At 38.0% G+C, this 21,621-nt stretch overlaps 1 protein-coding gene across 3 annotated transcripts; it reads left to right on the top strand.

Annotated features, from left to right (window-relative positions):
* Positions 1–1,426: 1,426 nt before the first annotated feature.
* C5 (complement C5) lies at positions 1,427–20,623 on the top strand. Of its 3 annotated transcripts, XM_021543633.3 has the most exons (41): positions 1,427–1,568; positions 1,826–2,018; positions 2,593–2,755; positions 3,074–3,144; positions 3,743–3,834; positions 4,456–4,538; positions 4,688–4,778; positions 5,093–5,198; positions 5,839–5,965; positions 6,188–6,303; positions 6,500–6,700; positions 6,892–7,095; positions 7,512–7,721; positions 7,901–8,050; positions 8,441–8,570; positions 8,865–8,930; positions 9,043–9,243; positions 9,745–9,835; positions 10,215–10,291; positions 10,864–11,003; positions 11,235–11,456; positions 11,970–12,030; positions 12,534–12,623; positions 12,836–13,048; positions 13,175–13,250; positions 13,675–13,834; positions 14,288–14,383; positions 14,654–14,825; positions 15,033–15,238; positions 15,606–15,758; positions 16,086–16,148; positions 16,395–16,476; positions 17,077–17,128; positions 17,486–17,588; positions 17,676–17,750; positions 17,847–17,952; positions 18,133–18,219; positions 18,583–18,672; positions 19,014–19,097; positions 19,506–19,644; positions 19,897–20,623. In XM_021543633.3, the coding sequence occupies exons 1-41, from the start codon at positions 1,504–1,506 to the stop codon at positions 20,024–20,026; spliced, it is 5,037 nt and encodes a 1,678-aa protein (XP_021399308.3). In that variant the 5' UTR covers positions 1,427–1,503; the 3' UTR covers positions 20,027–20,623. The 3 variants fall into 3 exon arrangements, with proteins under 3 accessions (XP_021399308.3, XP_085412421.1, XP_021399309.3); XM_021543634.3 differs by lacking the exons at positions 1,427–1,568; positions 1,826–2,018; positions 2,593–2,755; positions 3,074–3,144; positions 3,743–3,834 and adding an exon at positions 3,841–4,294; XM_085556295.1 differs by lacking the exons at positions 18,133–18,219; positions 18,583–18,672; positions 19,014–19,097; positions 19,506–19,644; positions 19,897–20,623 and having other exon boundaries at positions 17,676–17,772.
* Positions 20,624–21,621: the final 998 nt, after the last annotated feature.

Here is a 21,621-nt window from a genome sequence, read left to right as displayed (position 1 = left end):
CCCGCCGCCGAGGCCCCGCCCCCGCCTACCGGTGCGTCCCCTCAGGGATTTGTGATAAATAAAGCTCAAATCGCTGTGTAATGTATAAATGTATAATGTATAAAGCCCAAATCACTGCATAAACGCTACAACCTTGAGGGGATTTGGTTTGTTTCGAACCCGAGCCGCTGTGTAAACAATAAAACCTGCTCTGTTGATAGGAGTTTTTTCATTCTCTGTACTCTTATTTAGCATCTCAATGCAAAATTGCATTTAAATGGACTTTATTGGAAATAAACTGTTTATTTACAATTATAAACTCTGCATGTCTGGTCTAAATCAAAGTCATTTTCACAGAAGCGTGCAAATAAATGTCTTTTTTAACACTTGGACTGTGTCAGATCAGCATCTGTGTCACTAAGTGTGAAATGCAGGCCTGAAAAACCTGTAGGCTGTGTCTCTGAAAAATATAAGGAAGGAACATAATTAGATTTAAAAACCACTATTTCAGAGTACTGTTAGACTTTTCACGCATTTCCCGGTGTTCTTCACTATTTGTGCCTTCTCATTTACATACCACCCCTACTGGTAATTAATAATACATATGTTGGCCACTCATTTTAATAATGTTAAGCAACTTCCATTTTATAAGCTTTTATTCTATTTTTGCTTCTCTTCTAGTTTATTACATTTGGTGAGAACCGACCTTATTGTAATTTCACTTTATATCGATCAGAAACAGTTTTGTAAATGCTTTTCCCGTAAAGGTTGACCACGATATTTGTTTAAACTTCAGCATTCTTGCACAACTTTATTTAACTTTACATAAACCTATTTGTTGAGGTGCTATCCCAGATATCAGGCCTGCAAAGGTTTTATCATCAATGGTTGTGGGGGTTTTTTTGAAAATTTTTCAATTTTTTTGCAAAATGCTGTCTAAAATAGTGCATGTTGATATATTCTGCCCTAATATTTCCATATTGCAGGTTTTATTTGGAATTGAAGTGGTCAGAAAGTTGGCATAATCTAGAATACAAATGGCTAAAAGAAATTTAGCCATTAGAAAGGGAAGAGTTATTTCAAAACAACAATAAAATAATGCTGGTCTAAACACATCCACACACTATTTGATATAACTCAAATGCTTTTTTGCTTCAGACACAAATTTAAACTTAATTTAATTTAAAAATAAATTCTTTTACTAAGGACAAACAGAATCTCTTTTTCTGTTTGTTGGGTTTTTTCCTACCCCTGAAAATTATTTTATTATGCAGTTGTCAAAAAGAAAGTGAGGACTGACATAGGATTGCTGTGGACATATTAAAAATTGAAATCCTAAATTAAAAAATTTCTAAGTTTAGCGGTTCTGGTTTCCTCAGGAAGTGGCAATAATATTTTAGTAAAGAATGATCTGCCATTAATTATTAACTGTGGATGAAATGTGTTGACATTTCTGCTCGCCCACAGCAGAGGCTGTTTAACCCAGCCTCATTAACATTTCTGGTTGCTCTTGTCCCAGACACAATGACTATTTTAATATATTTTATTGTTTTGCTATTTTCTGGAACGACTTTTAGCCAAGAGAAAACGTAAGTAAAAGCAAATACGGAATTTACTGGAAGCGCTACTTGATTGTTGTCCTCTCTTTTGGGTAAATAAATCCAGAATTTTGGCAGATCCAATACAAAGGGCACTATCCAAATAGGATTTTAATTAGTGTCTTGCAATAACCTGATTATCCTGTTTGCTCTAATGCTGTGCATGTAACTGAATTCCAAAGGGAAGTAAGAAATCTGAAAGAAATACAGTTCCATTATGCTGTTATTGTTTTATATTCCATGTACAGATATGTCCTTACAGCACCAAAGATCTTCCGAGCTGGGGCCTCTGAGAAAATTGTAGTTCAAGCTTTTGGCTATGAGAAGGAATTTCCAGTCAATATTGCCCTAAAAAGCTTCCCAGATAAGCTTGTTGTGTATTCGTCTGCTCGGATTTCCTTATCCCCAGCCAACAAATTCCAGGATGCTGTAACTTTGACAGTAAGGAATTCAGACCTTTCTTACACTCTTTTTATTACCATATTTAGTGATAAGTCCTAAAAAAATATTAAGTGACAGCAATTTTTCAGTTGTTTAAACTGGGGAGGGAAGGTTAATGCCCCAATTTTTGGTCTGAAATTAAAATTATGCTGAATAAAATCAGTGTAACAACATTGAGGTTCAACATAGAATCAGACTGTTTTAGAATCATTACCATACTTGCATAATTTTAAAAATAGAGAGAATCAAATCAAAAAGTACCAACCACAGCAGCAGTTTTGTTGTGGCCAGGATTCATCATGTGCATAAATGGAAATCTGATAATTTCTACTGTTGTAACCTCATTACTGGGCTTTGGACTTTGCTGGTTTAGTTCTGGACATAAATAAAATAAAAACCATCCTCTACCATGTAAGCAAGAATAAATCCTTGTGTTACTATTTTTATTTAATGATACTCAACCACAGAGTGGTAATTGCTTTTCAGATACTTTTTGCATCAAAAAATACTGTAGGAAAAAATGCGTGAAAAATATTTTAATAATCTTCAAAAACCTTTATTTCATCTCCCCCAGGTTCAACCAGCAGATTTACCAAGAACAGATACTTCAGACAAGTATTTGTATTTGGAAGCTGTTTCTCCACATTTTACAAGATTTAAAAAAATTCCTGTTTCCTATGAGAATGGGTTTCTTTTTATTCATACAGACAAACCAGTTTATACTCCTGATCAGTCAGGTAAATAATGCTTATTTCTCTTGGCTGTTATTTGATTTTAAAAGTCTGCTGACTCTGCCAAGGAATTAGGATTTAATTTTTCTTTGAGCTCTTGGTTGTGTTGCATTGCCATCAGCTGATATTTAATTTTTTTATCATCAGAACAATACTTTGAATTATTTGATTATACTGGAAAAGTTAATCACTTCTCCCTGCCCTCCTCACCCTAAATTACTAATTTGTGGCACAAAGAATGAAAGGTATTCCTGGGAGTTTGTTAAAATATAAGTAAATTGTTTGGCTTTTTGATTTTGAGATTTATTGCTGTAATTCTTACAGTGAAAGTGAGAGTTTACTCTCTGAATGAAGAACTGCAGCCAGCTCGGAGAGAGACTGTCCTGACTTTTGTGGTGAGTTGTAATTGAATTTAATATGAATATTTTGTAGCTCTAATAACAAATAAAGATGGGTAGGAACATGGGAAGTCAGTATTGCAATCAAAGTTTAATAAAGTCTTAGATGTTTTTGCAGGTAGCCAGACATATTTTAAAAGATTTAAAATTGACTTTGCAAAGTTGGATAGAGATTTTCAAGTCCCAGATCTGAAGTTGTTCCAGAATAGAAAAAAAATACCTTTAATATCTGTGAAAAGGATTTTTAGGGGACTTTAATAATATATGGGTCTTATGCTGTTTGTTTCATTTAAGATATAAAAATAATCAGTATCTACTGATCTACTGTATTTTTTAGCCTTAAACAATTGGCTTGTTATTACAGTAATTTTTAAGCTATTTTAAGCATAGCTTTTACTTGGTAGAACTGGAATAAAGTATTGTATCAGAACTTCAGTCTGAGTTTTTCTATAAATATTTGTGGTTTTATGCTTTGAAGGTCTTAGGAAAATATATTATGGTCAGGCTGCCTCTGAAATCCCCTCTGAAGGATGAAGATTCCCCTTTTGATAAGAACAAGCTGTAACTGCTCTTTCTGTCCCCTTATCATTTCAAGGATCCTGAAGGACTCGAAGTGGATATTTTGGAGGAGAAAGATTTTACTGGAATAGTTTCTTTTCCTGACTTCAAGATTCCTCCTAATCCTAAGTAGATTTATTTAATGTTTTTTGGTGAATTATTAACATTATAATGCCTTTTTATAGTGGCTGTCATTGAGTGGTTTTGCATGGTGGGCATGACTTGAAACTTGGAGATTTCTAACATTTCACATAGGGTGAAATCATGATAGAAATGGGGACCTTGTGGCAGAGTATTCTCCTTAAAGAACAGTGAGGGGCAGGTTTTTCATGCTCAATTAAAAAAGAACATTAATGACAATTAAAGCTTTCTACTGTTGAGATATAAACAGTGACAAAGACGTGGGGATTTCATATTTCAAGTGTGTTTCATACAAATCACCAGCATTTTCCCAGGAACAGCAGCAGTTAAAAAAATCTCTTCAGTTCTCATTTTAGTCTTGAGAGGGTGCTGAAGCATTGCTGAGATGGCAGAAGGATGATAGCAGTGGCTTGAGAAACTGGTTTATAACTGATTTCAGTGCTTTAAAGTAAGTGTCAAATAATTAGTGATGTGTCAAAGAGAATCTGCTGAAAGCAGGCCTTGAACACCTGCAAAAATGTGGTGCAGAATTTTCCTGTCTAAGAAATTATTACCATTATTATCATTAATTTTTATCTTCAAAGCTGTTTGATGGTTGATATTTCATAGGTATGGAATTTGGAAGATTAAAGCCAAGTACAAGAAGGATTTTGTGACCTCAGCTGTGGCAAAATTTGAAGTTAAGGAATATGGTAAGGTGTGCCCATGCTGTGAACCTGCATTTTTAGTGTTTTCAAGAACTCAAACCCCTTGAAATGGTCATGATTCTTCAGTGGCTCAGCACCTGTGGCTTCACGGGTAAAGCACCCCCAAAGTGACCTTTTTTCTACTCAATTTGCAGCAATGCCAAGCTTTTCCATCACCATCGAGCCAGAGAGTAACTTCATTAGTTCAGATAAATTTGAGAACTTCAGGATTGTTGTGAAAGCTAGGTGAGGCAGTTGGGCTGGGAATCCTGAATCTCCTGTATCTCATCTTCTTTTACCTGAGGAATGATTCTGAGTCCAGACTTTTCCTCTTTGCTTTCCTCAAGAAGCTCTTTCATCAAAATAATTTCTGCTGTGTAAGAAATCTAAGTGACCCTTCTTAAAATTCTCTCAAAGTGATTATTTTTCAAACAGAAGTGTTTAAAATACACAGACATTTGTTTTCCATCTCTTGCCTAGGCAATGACTCTTCAAAAACAAATGCTGTGTTGCAGCCATTAAAGTAATCTTAAAAGCATTTTATATTGTTTTATTCTCAGCTATTTTTCCAACAAAAAGCTTCCCAGTGCTGATGTTTTTCTTCGTTTTGGAATAATTGAAGAAAGTGAGAAAAGAATGATGCCTCAGGCAATGCATGTAACAAGGGTAAGAAGCAGCAAATCAAGTTTGTGTAGAATTCACATGCATAACTCAGGACTGATCCAATCCCACTGAAGTTTTTCCATTAAATTTGGTGAGAATGGGCCTCAAGTTGTAATTTGCATCCACAGCTCCCCAGTGTGGGCTTTTCCTGTGTAAGGCTGTCATCGGGGGTAGAGAAATGCACTTGGAAATGAAATTCAGACTCGGCATCTGAGACAACGGCATTTCAATCTGCTGCAATTACTCTCTTGGCCAAACTGTGTGATGAAGATTTCTATGAAATAATTTCAGTGCTATCTATTACAGAATAACTGAAATCAAATGGAGACAAGCAAATCAAAATGATGCTGATTTATTCTGGGGAGTCTGTTCTACACTAATTGTCCCCTTCCCTCATTTAGTGAAGATATCTCTCTGTTATCCCCACCTCTTGCTGAGCCTGCACACAAACTTTGCAATATGTGCCATTAGTTGATTAATTTAAAATAATTTTAGGGAATAAAGAATCCTTTATTTAAACATCTCCACCCTTTGATTTCCTCTGAAAATCGACAGTGAACAGAAATACACTGAATCTACATATGGTCTGTGTATTATTTCTAAATTATTGACTATAAAGTGATGGTTTCTATTTCATTTCCAGATTGAAAATGGAGTTGCTGAGATCAATTTTAACAGTAAGAGAGCAGCAAGTTCTATAGGCTTTGACAGTCTGGAAGCACTGGATGGCTCATATTTATATATTGTGGCATCTGTGTTGGAGTCTATGGGTAAGTTGCTCTTTAATTGAAATTTTTCTTAACACTTCTGCAAATGTGAACAGAACTAGAAAGGAAATCATAAGGCTAACCTTCCTAATATCAGACTTTCTTTAATATTCAGCTCTTCTTCCAAAAACTTGTAAGGAAGAACAGCCTGTTCTCACTGTAGAAATGGTTAGGGATTAAACTTATTTTTGGCTGTTTGCTCCATGGGGTGCTGTGTTTTGTCAGGTGGCCTCAGTGGAGAGGTGGAGTTCACTGGAGTCAGGTTTGCCGTCTCTCCTTACAAGCTGAGTTTGATTGCCACTCCTCTCTTTGTGAAGCCTGGACTTCCCTTCTTCATTAAGGTCAGTTCCAGGAGCAGGGGGTTGCACATTAAACCCCATCAAGCACAAGCTTTGTCATTTTGTCTCTGTATCACTCTGTGTCTGATAAACACACTATCATTTCCATTGACTTGTACGTTTGTAAACTCCCTGTTGTAGAAGCAGCTTGGAAGCCTCTTCCTGAAAAATGTCACCATTTCTTTGTCCTGGTGAACAGGTGCAGGTGAAAGACACCATGGATGACTTTGTTGGGAATGTCCCTATAACTGTCACTGCCAAATCCTTAAATGAGCAAATGGATGAGACCTGGTTGATATCAGAAGGTTCAGAATCTGGGAGAAGAAAATCAAGCATCAGTGATGGAACTGCTTTGTTTGTTGTTAATATCCCACCAAACAGCAAAATGTTGGAGTTTCAAGTGAGTTAAATTGTTCCATTAAATTATTTCTTCAAGAGTGTCATTATTTCTTTGAGGGTAAGGTCTCGAGTTGGCTCTTTTATTAATCCCTCTGAACAACATATTGCAGAATGATTTTAGTGTTGTCATTACTTGTTTGCTTAGGAATAATTCTGTACTCAGACTATTCAGACATTTCATTATCTTTCCAGGTAAAAACTGCAGATCCACATCTTTCAGATGAAAACCAAGCAAGCAAAAACTATGAAGCAAAAGCTTATTCATCCCTGAGTCAGAGTTACCTCTACATTGACTGGGCTTCAAACCACAAAACCCTGGAAGTGGGGGATGTAATAAATATTAATGTATATCCACAAAGTCACTACATTGATAAAATACATCACTACAGCTATTTGGTGAGTAACAGATGTTTCTGCATAAAATATTGAATTGCAATTTAATATGGATGGTCATGGATGAAAAAGCTCAACAGTCAAGAGCTATCCTCAACACAGAATATGTGCAGCTCAGGCAACTGCTTCCTTTCAGATACAATCTGTCAGCTTTATAGGAAATAACAGTCTCATGTTTAAATTTTGTATTTATATGGTCTATTAAAAAAAATTCTTACCTGACATTGACTGGGATTGAGGACAAGTAGTGTTGGTCTCAAGAGCTGTTTCGGAAGGTGAAGTGTTGTTGAAGGAAAAGAAGTGCAGAGACAGCACTTCTTTATAGTGGAAGATATAAATTCAAATAATTACTACATGTGAAAAATAGACTGAATATAAAATTTGACTTTTTTATTGTCCATTATTTTTTTAAACCATAGATCACATCAAAAGGGAAGACAGTGAGCTTTGGAACTCAGGAGAGAATTAAGGATTTGGAATATGAACATCTGACTTTCCAGATAACCCAAGAGATGGTTCCTTCAGCACGTCTCATTGTTTACTACATTATCATGGGAGAAGGAGCTGCAGAGTTAGTGGCTGATTCAGTTTGGCTGAATGTGGAACAGAAATGTGGGAATAGCCTTGATGTGAGTAGCAAAACAGGCACTGAAAATTGTGGGTGTGCATTCGTTTTATGGTCAGATTTATCTTGGACTTGCACAAGTTCTTTAACACTTAAATTATTATAGTAAGTGTCTGCCATCAGCTGGATTGATTTCAGAACAATGTGCTTTCAAAATTACCAATCTTTGTTATTAATTTATAGATTAAGCTGCAGTCAAGCAAAGTGACACTGAAGCCAGCAGAGGTTGTATCACTCACCATGAAAACCCAGTCCAATTCCTTTGTTGCTTTGTCCTCTATTGACAAGGCAATATATGGAGTCACAGGAAGAAAGAAGAGGGCAATGGAAAAGGTGAGGTAGCAGCCATAAAAGAAAATCAAGTTGCTCTTTGTTTCATTTCACATTTCAATAACTGATACATGTCATGCCCTCAGCCAGCCTGAAAATGGGCAGAAGAGCAATTTAAGGCAGAGTGAAAGTTGTTTGTTTAAATCTACAGTTCAAAATTATTAAAAGAACTAGTTTGCAATCTTTTGAATTCCAGTAGATGTAAATTGTAGTTTTGAAGGCAAATCTGACCTCTCTCATCAGAACTCCACAGACCACAGGCCAAAAACAGGTTGCAGTGCTGGAGAGCTCCTTGCTCAAGGAGCCATGGAGAGTATGTTCTCCTTTGTTTCACAAAGAGCCTTTGCAGGCTGTGTTCTGCATGTTCTGCATGGGATTTGTGTTTCTCCTCAGATCATGCTGCAGCTGGAGAAGAGTGACCTTGGCTGTGGGGCTGGGGGAGGACAGAACAACATCGCCGTGTTCAGGACGGCCGGGCTCACCTTCCTCACTAATGCAAATGCTGATGACTCAGAGGAAGCAGGTACATTCCTATGGTCCAGGCATGGAACTGTGCATTTTCTGAAATGTTCCACTGTCACTCTCAATTATTATCTTGGAACTCAAGGGGATGTATATATTGATGATTTTTGAGGGGGGATAACATCTTGTGGAATAGTTATTATAATCAAAATGAAAATGCTTCTAGGTAATTAAAACAGCAAACATAAAGAAGTTTCATGCGTTTGGAATGTGACTTTGTGGAGTTATTTTTAAGAGGACAATCCTATTACAAGAAAAGTTAATGCTGTGTGTACTTCTTTATTTTTCTGTACAGATGAACCTTGCAAGGAAGTGTTAAGAACCAAACGGTCTGACTTCAAGGAAAAGATACTCAAAGAAGGTGTAACAAATATTTCTATGTATATCATCATTTAAAAAAAACCAAAAAACCACATCCATTTGGAAATAAAAACTTCATTTCAAGGAAGTGAACTGTTTTGTTTTTATTTCAGTGGCCAAATACCGACATCCAGAAGCCCGGCAGTGCTGCATGGCTGGAGTAAAAGCTTATCCAGTGTCTGAGACCTGCAAGGACAGAGCTCAGAGGATTCTCAGGAACCAGAGGTGCATTTCTGCATTCACAGATTGCTGTGAATTTGCCAACAAGCTGCGGCTGGAGGAGCCAAATACGCTCATGATATTGGCCAGAATGCGTGAGTATGAGAGCTCTGGGTGTCCTGCTCCAGAACAGGGGGATGGAAAGGTGATGGAATCTATTAACCCCTCCCTGGTACCTGTCAGGGTTGTTCCAGACAGAATTTTACCAGTCTCCCAAAGCTTTGCTTATATATCCCTGAGGAGGGGCAGGAGAGCAGTTCTTTGTTGTGTTCAGCTCTCTATTCTGTTCACCCACATTTAGAACAAGCAGAAAAGCAATCAGAGACTATTAAGAGTCAACTTGAATGCCAAATTTGAATTCTTTGCCTAGGCCCAAGACAGACAGTGGGTAACACCTCAGGAAAGATCTTTGGGAGGGTTAAATTCCTTGTCTTCCACTATCTCCCTATAATTGCTTTTTGACAAGGTGATCTGTCAGGATATTGGACAGGTGTCAATGAATGAGGCGGGATTGACACAGATTTTTGACTGAGGGTATTAAGATATCTTTTTTCTTGTATCAGAGTTTTTTTACTTGCTTCATTTATGTTCTTCAGATTTTGAGGCTCTCTTGGAACTGGATGAGGCACAAGTTCGTAGCTACTTCCCTGAAAGCTGGTTATGGGAAGTTCATCAAGTTTCTTCAAGGTACTGCTTTTCTCAAATCAACTTTATAGACAGGAACTGGGGAAACTGAGGTAAACTGGGTAACTTCAGGTACACCAGAGATGTGTGCTGACATGGAGTCTTATCCAAACAAACTATTCCTGCCATGTTCCTCTCCATGCTCCATGTGCTGTGTGGTGCCCAGATTGCTGAGCCACTTTTCCTTTCACTTTGGACCTTGCTAAATACCAGCTTCTGTGAAATCAGCTAAAACCAAGTTTATTCCAACCAAAATCCAGAATTCCTCTTTTCTGGCTCACAGCTTCCCTGAGTCTCTCTTACAGTGTTGCTGGTGATGAGCTATGCTGTTAACAGATAATGTTAATGGTAATGGATAAATGTAAAAACACTTTTAACACAGGTCCAAGACTCTGTCTGTGACCTTGCCTGATTCATTGACCACCTGGGAAGTACAAGGTGTTGGCATTTCAGATAAAGGTAAGTCTTGCAACCCAGCAAGTTTGGAGCTGAAGAATCAGGAAGCTTTGTAGACCCTCTCAATGAGTTTGATACTCATGGTCTAAAATATTCACTTTCTGGTTGATAGACAGGAAAAGAAAACAAAAATATGTGTTTTAGGGAAAGTAAATCACTTCATGTCATGTTGTGAGTGTCAGTGTCTGGGTAAACAAAGCCTGTCCTGTGTGTCACAATGGCTCATAGAAAGAAGAAGAAAAAATATTGAGGAACTCTTCCCTGGACAACTTTACATTATCTTGCTACCTGGAGCTCAGGTACTTGAGATTTTCCAGGAGATTTGGTAATCCAAGCAGAGAATTTCTTTGGGAAGAAGAAACCCAAAGAACCCAGTATGTTGGCTGAGGTGTGAGGAGTGGTGAGAGCTGCTTGGATCAGGAAGCAAAAACCTGGGAACTTTTAAAAAACTTGGACTGTTCAAAGTACACACTGAAAAATCATAAGTCATTGCTAAAGTATGTCAAGACCTTTTCAATCTTGTTTATCAGTAGGGTGGATAAGACACTCTGCTTTCATGGTTTTAATTCTCTCAGGTATTTGTGTGGCTGCACCTGTGGAAATCCAAGTTGTGAAGGATATCTTCCTGAGCATTTATGTTCCTTATTCCGTGGTACGAGGGGAGCAAATCGAGTTAAAAGGATCTGTTTATAACCATAAAACCTCTGCAATTAAGGTAATTCGTGTTAATGAGCCCTGTGGAAGGATTGACATAATAAACTAAAAAAGCACTTTTCCTGGGACTATCCAGGAGAAACAGATCCTTGGATGGGATTTCTTCAGTCCTTAAGCCAGTGTTATGTACTGCAAACAGAAGTAGCATTTCAGTAACAGAATGCTCAGTGCAGGATTTAATATGGTTGTACCTACCATGGAAATGAAACATTGAAATCTCTCCACCTTTCAGTACTGTGTTCAAATAGCAGCTGGAAATGGAGTCTGTACCTTTGGAGATTCTGCAAGTGCAGGATCGAGGATGCAGAGCTGCAAATTGAAGAATCTGGATGCTGGTTCTTCCTCAGCAGTTACATTCCGGATCCTCCCTCTGGAATTGGGTCTTCACACTGTCAATTTTACATTGCTGACCCTCAGGAATAGTGAAATTGTAGTTAAAACTTTACGTGTTGTGGTAAGGAAAAAATATTTTTTTTAAGCATTTTTGAATTTCAAATTGGGTTCAATTGAGTCAATATAGAAATTTTGCTTTATTTTAATATCACACAATGTTCTTTAATTCAATGAGGTGGGTGCAGGGAAAAAATGAATGGCTGAGTATTTGAGCACACCCATTTTTAAACCTTGATTATAAGAACTGAAAGATTACATGAATTAAAAAAAATAGATTAGAACTTTGTAAGCAAGGGTGAATACTTTATTCTAAGTAGTTTGGTTTTGATTTTCACTGAAACACAATTTTTTTCCTTTCCTAAGGTTTAACTTAAATATTTTGTTAAATTTTCTCAAGAATTGTGTGAGCTAGAACACTAAAATTCATGTGTACAAGAGTTAAGTCAAACTCAACTACAGAAAAAGAAGACAAAAATGACAAAAATGCTGTGGGTTTAACCTTTTGTTTCAGCTGATATATTTGATTTTAAAAAAATGTTTCAATTTTCTACCTCTTTCCTCATCATGATCCCAGCCAGAAGGCATTAGGAAAGAACTCCATGCAGGTTTTACTTTGGATCCACAGGGTGTTTATGGTAAGAAAATTGATGATATGTCTTTGTGTTATTTTTTCCCTGGTCTTGATTCTTGATAATCAAGTTTTTCATAATGTAAAATACTTCCTGAGATACTGTAAATATGTCCTTTCCCAAGGATTTCCTGCTTTGGCTTAAGGGAACTTGGATTAATTTCTTAAGGGAAATTCAAATGTATCTTCTAGTGTGATGTGATTGTAAACTTTCCTCAGCTTTATTAAAGGGAATAAAATATGTTCTCACTTAACCAAATAAACCACAAAGTTTAGGTCCAGATCAGATTTTTTTTTTTTTTTTGTAACAAAAGAAAAATAAAGAGTTTTCACCTGTTCCTTTTCAAAGCTTGATGTTGTTTGCCTGTGCATTTGGGAATATGTCTGGTTTTCACATTTTGGTCGCTGAATTCTCAGTTGTAACTTTTAACCTGTCAATTACAGCTGAATCATCCGTTGATTTAGATTGTGCAGCATTTTATATATATGTATACACATCTTCAATTTCAGGTTCAATCAAGAGACGACAAGAATTTCGATACAAAGTCCCACTAAATCTGGTCCCTAAAACACAAATTGACAGAAGTGTCAGTGTAAAAGGTAAATAGAAACTTGTCATACCCTGCATTCCTCCTATTTTGTCTTAAGTTCGTCTGATTTATTCTTTTTCTTTTGAGAGAAGGCTTTGCAAGTTCCCTTTAGTGCAGAAATTTAAACACTTCCCAAAGAATGGCTGCTCATGGATTCTGCCCTTGGGTTGGCTTTCACGACCTGCTGTTTCAATCAGTTTTTTGGGGTTTTTCCTTGCACAGGACACCTTATGGGTGAAGTGATGGCCACAGTGCTGAGCCCCATGGGCCTGCAGGTGCTGAGCAGCCTGCCCAGGGGCAGTGCAGAGGCCGAGCTGATGAGCATTGCCCCGGTGTTCTACGTCTTCCGCTACCTGGAGGAGTCGGACAATTGGGATTTACTGGGCCCGAGGACTCTGAGCTCCAGGACTCAGATGAGGAGGAAGATGAAAGAAGGTAGAAAACTCTGCTGCTTCTCTTGCTTCAGCGTTGTAGAGGTCCTTTGCTGAGTGAGAAGGGTGATGCGTCTCAGGGAGCAAATATGATTCTTATGACTTTCCTTGTGCCTGATGTATCCCTCAGGAGTTGTGAACATCTCGTCCTTCAGGAATGCTGACTGCTCCTACAGCATGTGGAAGAATGGGCAAGCTAGCACATGGTGAGCTGAAGGGGGTTTGGGCTGGAAAAAGCCTTATTTCACTCCTTTGCTTTCATATTTTCAGTAAGCACAGACAAGAGTGTGATGGTAGAGTTAAGCAGTGTTTGCAACTCTGAATAATATCTTTTGATTCCTTGCTTTCACTTGCAAAACCTTTTCTTTGTGTCCATAATTCACAGCACAACAACCAAGATGGCTTTGGGATGTAATGAGTTCATACCCTGAAACACAGGAATTGATCCTGATTAAAATTATTTCAGTAGTTGTTTTCTATTTGTTAAGTTAAATTTAAAATTAACCTTCATTATCCCTTTGAACCACTGCAGTGTGTAGGATACAGAATCCTAAGCAGTGTAAATTTGTGTGTGCCCTCTGCAGTACCTGCCAATCTAAACAAGCAGGATCTCTTTGTTTCCCTTGGCAGGTTGACAGCTTTTGCTTTAAGGACCCTTGGACAAGTGAATCAATACATTGATCTTGATCAAAAGTCTGTTTGTGATTCCCTTCTGTGGCTGATTGACAACTGCCAGATGTCAGATGGGTCATTCAATGAATTTTCTAACTACCAACCAGTGAAACTACAGGTATGAAACCCAAACCTTTTCTGTGCTTAGGCAGTAAAAGCTGAAGGCACCAGGAAATAAAATGTTTCATATTTTAGGCTATATTTCATCAAAACATATGTTCAAGACAAGTTTTCTCTTTATTCTAAATTAATATAAAGCCCAGCACAGTCTTGCAGACCTTTCTGTTTTTTCACAAAACATAGCTGCTTGCCACTTCTTAATATTCAGAAAAAGAATGTTTAGGTTCACTTCATAATCTAATAGCCCTGGCTCATGAATTGCTTAATGTGTTTTGGTTTTTTTACAAATAAGCTATTACCTTCCAAAGAGTCAATGTATTGTCAGGTTTAACTAAACTGGTAGTTTTTACAGGAATTTCTATTTATTTCCACAACTTAACACTGAGAAACTCTATTTATTTAAATAAACTTTTATTTCTATTTCATTATTTTTATTATTTTATTTTTGTAGGGTACATTACCTCGAGAAGCAAAAGAAAAATCTTTGTATCTCACAGCATTTTCTATTATTGGAATTGACAAGTCAATGAAAATATGTCCTACTCAGGTAAAAATTATTTTTATTTCTGCCTTCTGGGCTTCTAATTTCTTCCCTTTTCTTTGTTTTAAAAAAATCAAGATTTTTTTTCAGTTTCACACATTTATTTGCTTTGTTAGTCTTTGTCTTTCAAAGCCAGCAAAAGAACAGCAAGGAACTTCCAGAGTCATGATAAGCTATTGTAGAAGACATTCTGTGTCTGTATAGTCCTGACAGAGAAGCTGTGTTTCTTTAGGGTCAGTGAGATGGGTGTGAGCTGTAAGCTGTCCATGTTTTCAGAAAATCCACGATGCCAGGAGCAGAGCAGGGGATTATTTGGTGCAGAACGTGCAGCTGGCCCAGAGCCCCTTCACGGTGGCCATCACCGCCTACGCGCTGGCCCTGCTGGACCCCAACCACCACGCGGCACGGGCCACCTTCTCTGCCCTGAAGAGAGAGGCCTTTGTCACAGGTACTGCTCCCTTCCAGTGCCCTGTCCCCATAAGCAGCACATCTGCTCTCAGCACTTTGCAAACGTCATGTTTTCAGTGTAGGAGGGGTGGGTTTCCATCCTTGTTAGGTACAGAGTGAGCTCTTGCCCGTCTCCTGGCCCAGTGCCTCTCCTGGTGTAGCAGAGCTGCTGCTGGGCTTGCATCTGAACCCTCTTCTCCTCCTGCAGGTGACCCCCCTATCTACAGGTTTTGGAAAGATGCTTTTAAAACACAAGACCAGCCAACGCCCAACGCTGTCACTGCACAAATGGTTGAAACCACAGCCTATGCCTTGCTCACTACTTTGCTAAGAGGGGATGGAAGCTATGCCAAGCCCATCATCAAGTGGCTCTCTGAAGAACAGAGATATGGGGGAGGATTTTATTCAACTCAGGTGTGCTTTTACATATTTTGTCCTCATTCTTCAAGTACCGAGCATTTTCTTCCATCCCTGGACATTCAAGCCCGGACTGGATGGAGCTTGGAGCAACCTGGTCTGGTGGGAGGTGTCCCTAGAATGAGAAGGGCTTTAGGGTCCCTTCCAACCCAAACCATTCCATGGTTCTGTGATAGCAACATTTGAAGAGGATAATTCAATTAAATGACCAACATCAGAGTCCTGTGTATGGGATTAGTATAAAATGGCTCCATGGACATGGTATTTTTGGACTCTGGGAAATCTGATTTCTCTTAATTAAAATAAACTGAAATTTGATAAATAGAACCCCTGGAGTTAATTCTTTATGATTGATTTCTGACAGGACACTATCAATGCCCTTGAGGCCCTGACTGAATATTCCCTTTTTGTCAAACGGCTGCATTTGGACATGGATGTAAAAGTATCCTACAAAAATGGTGGACCCCTAAACTTATTTAAACTGACAGAAGACAATTTCGTGGGAAGAACTATGGCAGTGAGTGAATAATATTGCTTTAAAAAGGGAAACCAGAATTCTTAGCATCCTGGTAAATTATTATTTTAGCTTTGAAATAGCTACCAAAATAGCTTTTTTTTTCTTATAACAAGCTGGTAATAATTTGTTATAGAAAATGTTTAAAGGGTTTGTTTATCTATGTTATTTAATATATTTGAATATTCATTTAAATTTAATATTTCTGCAGACTCTGGTACATATGTAAAATGTAAGCAAGACAAGCAGATCAGCTGGCCTGAATTGTTGCTAATTGTTGCTAATCTTTATTATTAATGTGCAACTTCTTGTTCCTCACCAATTCTTTAGGCACCTTTGCAAGATGATCTGTATGTAAGCACTGGCAGCAGCACTGGCATAGCTACAGTAAATGTAAGTATGCAACCAGGTTTTTTAAATGGAATTTCTCATTTCTTAATATGCTGGAATTTTGCTCAAGAACTCCCCATTTCTTTCTATGCTAATAATTTGTTGCCTCTGCTTTGCCGGTATTTTTATATTACCAATAAACCAGATTTATTTCTATCCTTCCCAGTGTGAGTTTTTACAGTTTTATGCCAGTTCTGAGGATTGTTTAATGCTGCTTCTGTTTGGTCTGATTTATTTTTGTGTGTGCAGGTGAGGACAGTGTATAACACCATTGGTACTTCTGAAGAGTCCTGTAACTTTGAACTGAAGATTGTTCCCAAGAGAGATGATGGTAAAGGGTTAATATAATTTAAAATCTTGCTACTCAGTTCAGTACAAGGGAGGGAGGGTAAAAAATCCTGAGTCTTTTAGGCTTTTACTAAGAAAGAAATAAATTCTGCCACTTTCTAAATGCAAAACTGGAAAAGAAATTGCTGGAAGTTTTTTTAGCCCTGTTTGAAATGACTGCCTTTTTGTGAATAGAATTAATATTTACTTTATTTCTGTTAGGTTCATTTTTAGTCATTTATGGAAGAGTTTTTACAGGTGGAGGAGTGAGAAGAAAGAAATATGATGGGAAGTGGGAGAGGTTACAGTGAGTTCTACAAAGCATGGGAGTTCTAGTCCAATTACAACAGGGAACAGAACCAAATTCTGAATTTAAATAATATAAACACACAATACACTGCATTAAACCTTAAAGCTGTCATTTCACCTGAATTACCAAAGAGGTAAATGTAATTTGTTTGTGGCTAGACAATGAATTCCTACAAAAACAGCCGCCAAAACAATGTAAAGAATTACCTTCCAACTCTGAAAATGCTTTGTGAGAGTTTTGGGCTGCTGCTTCTGGAAAGTTCTGAAATCCTTTGGCTCCACTTGCCACGAACAGGTCGCATAAGAGGAGATGGGGAACCCCTGGGGCGCCTGGAGGCTTGTGCAAAGTAAGTGCAGAGAGGGGCTGGTTATTAATAATTCCACCATCTCTCCTGATCTTTTCTTTCTGTTTCTTCTCTGTTATGTACATGTGTAAATAGAATTTGAGCCAAAGGTCATGATCTCTGTGGGGAGGAGTCTTCAAGTAATATTTGGGCTCTCCTGGAACATAAGCATTAAAAGCTTCTTCATGCATGGCATTGGCATAAATCTGAATGGATTCATCTGGACTGTCTTGCTTCACTACGAGTTTACTGTGGCCTAAATGTTGACAGAATTTTCCTCAGTTTTTTCTGGGATCACATTCAAGTAGGTCTGTTTCATTTTAGTTATCTTTACCTAATACTGGCTTTAATCTAACTCAGGTATAGGCCCAGTGCGAGGGAGCCCCGGTCAGGGTCTGCTCATGCTGTGATGGACATAGGGCTGGTCAGTGGAGTGGAAGCCAATCCAGAGGATTTATCTACTGCAAGTATTCAAGAATGGTTTTTCCCTTCCTGGCTTTATATGACAGACCTGTAATATTTATTGCTTATCTTTTTCTGTGCCCTGCAGCTTGCGAGTGGAGTTGATCAGCTGATTGCAGATTATGAGATAAAAGATGGGCATGTTCTTCTGCAGATAGACTCTGTATGTTACCCCTTCCCTGACTGTAAGCACTGCTTTTACTCTTTGGAATCATTTTGCCTCCTTTAGAGCTCCTTAATTCATGTTTCTCTCAAACAGGTGCCAGCTCACAAGTTCCTGTGTGTTGGCTTCAGGATCAGCGAGCTTTTCCGGGTTGGAATGCTGAACCCTGCCACCTTCACTGTGTATGAATATCATGCACCAGGTATGTGTTCCAGCTCTTCACATCCTTGTTTGCCTTTTAGCTCTGTTTTCCACCCAAAGAATTAACAAATCAACAGATTTTTTACTCCATTTTATGTGAAGCTCAGGTGACTTTTGCCTCGCCGGGCTTCAGCGTTGACGTCTTAGACTTTGATTTTCTACATGTATTTTTTATTTCTAGACAAAAGATGCACCATACTTTATAACCCCTATGGAAATGAAAAACTCGTGAGATTGTGTGAAGGAGATGAATGCAAATGCATGGAAGGTAAGCTTTATCTGAAGAGGCTTTTTCATTTTACTTGGTGGGAAAATGCAGTGTAGTGCTTTGAACAAAGCCACAGTGAACATAAGGAAAGAACCCTCATAAGAACACAGCTGTTTCTCCTCCATATTTTACATTAGAAGAAATTTAAAGCTTTGTGCAGTGTGATCATGGAATTCTGACTGGATTAAGCCTGGTGTTCGAGGGCGTTATTTTGTACTTTAAATATTCACTGTTCCAGCATGCAATCCCATACTTATGGTGTTGCTCAGTTACTTTGCCCATGCAGGATGATGGAAACCCATGTTTCCTTTGGGAACATGTGCTGGCACTCTCTCACCTCTGCCTTTCCCTTTCTCCTCGTAGCTGAGTGTGGTAAAGTCCAGGAGAGGCTCGGCCGGTCGGTGACTGCTGAGAGCAGGAGAGAGGCTGCCTGCCAGGAGGACACTGCTTATGGTAATGGGGCTCTCACTGCCTCCTTCCCTGCTCTCAAAGGGCTGTCTGCTCTGTCTGCTGCTGCTGCAAAACATCTTGTTCAAATTACAGCTGCAGTGCTTAGAAATTCAGTGTGGCATAGAGTAATGCAGAGAAAAGTGAGTTCTACCCACAGCTTCCCTCAGATTAGGTGTGGGTAGGACTTCCCAGTGCTTTCTGCCCCTATAACCATTTAACCATTGCATTCCCAGAAGTCAGTGTTGTAAAGGGACACAAAATTCTCCTTCTGAGCATCTCTAAGACATTCAGGATGCATGGCAGGAACAAGGAGTAACCAGGTTCTGCTTTGTGTCGTCCTGCAGTTTATAAAGTGAACATCTTATCTCGCAGTGAGGAGGGGTTTTTTGTGAAGTATTCTGCAAATCTTCTGGACCTCTATAAAAGGGGTGAGTTCCACGTTTCTGCTCCTGGGAGAAAGGAGTTGGAATGCTCTTAGGCATTCACTGTCTTACCTGTTGCTCATAGGGTCTGTGGAACTGAAGCTGATGTTCACTCCTTTGTCCTCTGAGTTTAAGCATCCCATATTTCTTTAAAATTACTATAATATAAAATTATTTAATGTGCACAAGGCTTATTTACCATTCAGATTTAATTGAAAAATCCTTTACAAGAGACATGTTTTATATAATTTCATTTTCCTGTTATAGAACAGTGGCAAAGAGATCCCCTGGCTGTGCAGTACTGTAGAACATTTAATGTTTTCTCTCTAATATATGAATTACTGGAAAATCTTTCTGTGTAATTGTCCAATTCTGGACTATTTTTTGTTTGTTTGTTTGTTTGTTTTACTTCAGGGCAGGCTTTTGCTCAAAAAAATAATGAAATAACCTTTGTTAAAAAGAAGACTTGCACAGAAGTTGAATTGAGCCCAGGAGAGCAGTATTTGATCATGGGAAAAGAAGCCTTAAAGATAAGCATTGGTTACAGTTTCAAGTAAGTCATTTACCACAAGGATATGCTGAGATTTAATCTTAAAGTGTGTGTATGCAATAATTCTTGTGAGGTACAGAATTGATTTCATTTTAAAAGTATTCAACCAGCAGTCACACGATGTGGTATCAGATGTGCACACTTAAAGCAGGATTATAAACACAGAACAAGCACTTCCATATTGTAATTTTTTTTCTGTTTCCTTTTCCTTCCCAAATCTTAGCACCAAATGAACATTTTCTGTTGTCTTTTTAGATTCCAGTACCCTTTGGACTCCAGCACTTGGATTGAGTGGTGGCCTTCAAATACAGCCTGTGCATCCTGTCAGGAGTTTCTGAACACAATGGATGATTTTGCTGAAGATCTCCTCATCAGTGGCTGTTAATTCACTTGGACAGTTTTAAAATTAAAAATCCACATCAAATCCCATTGAAAACAAGAAAAATCCTCACCTATTTATTAATTCTTTTTGACTGAACACTCATTAAGAGTTACCATGAAAAATTATCTTGGCATGTATTTTATCGCAATGTTATTACAGCAGAGTAATGCTCAAATATGATTTTTAAGCTTGGATGAGAGACTAACACAGAACAGTGCAAAGATATTTGAAATCAAAAGAAGTAGATTGCCTGCAAAAACAAACATGAAAAGCACTGTCTTGTCCTTAAACCTAAGTCTTATCAGAACATAAATATATGCAGCCACTTTGTAAGCTGTCTGTGAAAAAAACTTCATTCCTTAGCTTTTCCTTTTGTACTCTTTTTGTGAATTCCTGCATTTCTATTCCTAACAGTAACTGATGCTGGTTTTATGCTCTACTTTCTTGTTAAAAAAAAAACAAAAACAAAAAACAAACAAAAAAAAAAACCCCAAAACTCTTCAATTATATGTGTGCTTTTCATTATTTGTGTTTCAAGACAAGCCAACTGAATCAATATCTCCTGTAAATTAGGTGGATTAAAACAAATGTTACTTTGCATTTGATGACTGAATTTGACAGTTAAAAATCTTGCCTTGTCTCCAGGAAAGTGGCAGATGAAAGGCCAATTTTCCTGCTCACAGCTCCTGGCACCAATCACCTTGGTTCCCAGTAAAACTGAGAAGAGAATTTGATACAAAGTACAGTTGCACACGGTTTTATTTGTATTGAGGAGTTGCCCAAAAGCAGCACGTCCAAGAACTTTAAAATTACTGTTTTCCCTCTCTCTTAGGAATATCTCAATCCAGAACATTTAAGATGTGGAAAGAAGATAGTCAGAGATGATGCAATTTTTAATTTTGGCTCTGTGAGTATTTGACTTTATTTTTTTATCCTCCAAACTTTCTAAGAAGCACTAGAAACTCACACTGTGTCCAGCAATAACTGGATGTAAATTCAAACTGCAGGGAGCAGTACATGGAAATGCTCAGTTGGGCTGTCTAGACAGGCACTAGTAAACATTTCTACTTCTGGACTGGTGGCTGTATATTGTGAGACCTAATTATCTCTTTAAATGACAAGGAGCATGTCTCGTTTTCACAGGTGATTTTGACATTTAAGTTCTATTGATTTTTAGCGAGCCAGACTGCAAAAAAGGCGCCTGAGGACTAGTTATTTAAAAAGAACACATTAAAATCCTGCTCTTAAATCTCAAATTGCAGTCACTAGTTTAAAAAAAAACTTTTATCTTATTTGTTATCTCTGTTTCTATTCAGAATTAACGATCCAGTATATCGCTGAGATCAGTAAAATACTTCAAATACATGTATTTAAAAGGGAACTTTTGTACGGATAATTAGCCAGGTGTAGGATGGAGGTATGTACAGATCCCAGTGTCAGGAAGATTTACCTTCCCCACGTGGCATGGCTTGATTTCCCAGCAAAACCAGGTGGGGGAAAGGTATATCTGTGTCTTCATCTGCTTCCACATGCAAATGATGTTGGCAGATTTCTGCAGGGCCTCGTTAGCGGGACAAGATAAAATGGAAGTGACATGG

The sequence above is a fragment of the Lonchura striata genome, chromosome 17 (genome assembly GCF_050655825.1).
Source record: "Lonchura striata isolate lonStrDom1 chromosome 17, ASM5065582v1, whole genome shotgun sequence".
Taxonomy (NCBI): domain Eukaryota; kingdom Metazoa; phylum Chordata; class Aves; order Passeriformes; family Estrildidae; genus Lonchura; species Lonchura striata.
The sequence above is the reverse complement of the archived record's forward strand: the minus strand, read 5'-3'. Positions and strand labels throughout refer to the sequence as shown.

Excerpts from the sequence above, each read along its gene's own strand:
- C5 (XM_021543633.3), top strand. The coding sequence starts at position 1,504 with ATGACTATTTTAATATATTTTATTGTTTTGCTATTTTCTGGAACGACT. Across the intron at positions 6,701-6,891 it reads GCAAAATGTTGGAGTTTCAA|GTAAAAACTGCAGATCCACA; the intron begins GTGAGTTAAATT and ends TTATCTTTCCAG. Across the intron at positions 14,826-15,032 it reads GAGAGAGGCCTTTGTCACAG|GTGACCCCCCTATCTACAGG; the intron begins GTACTGCTCCCT and ends CTCCTCCTGCAG.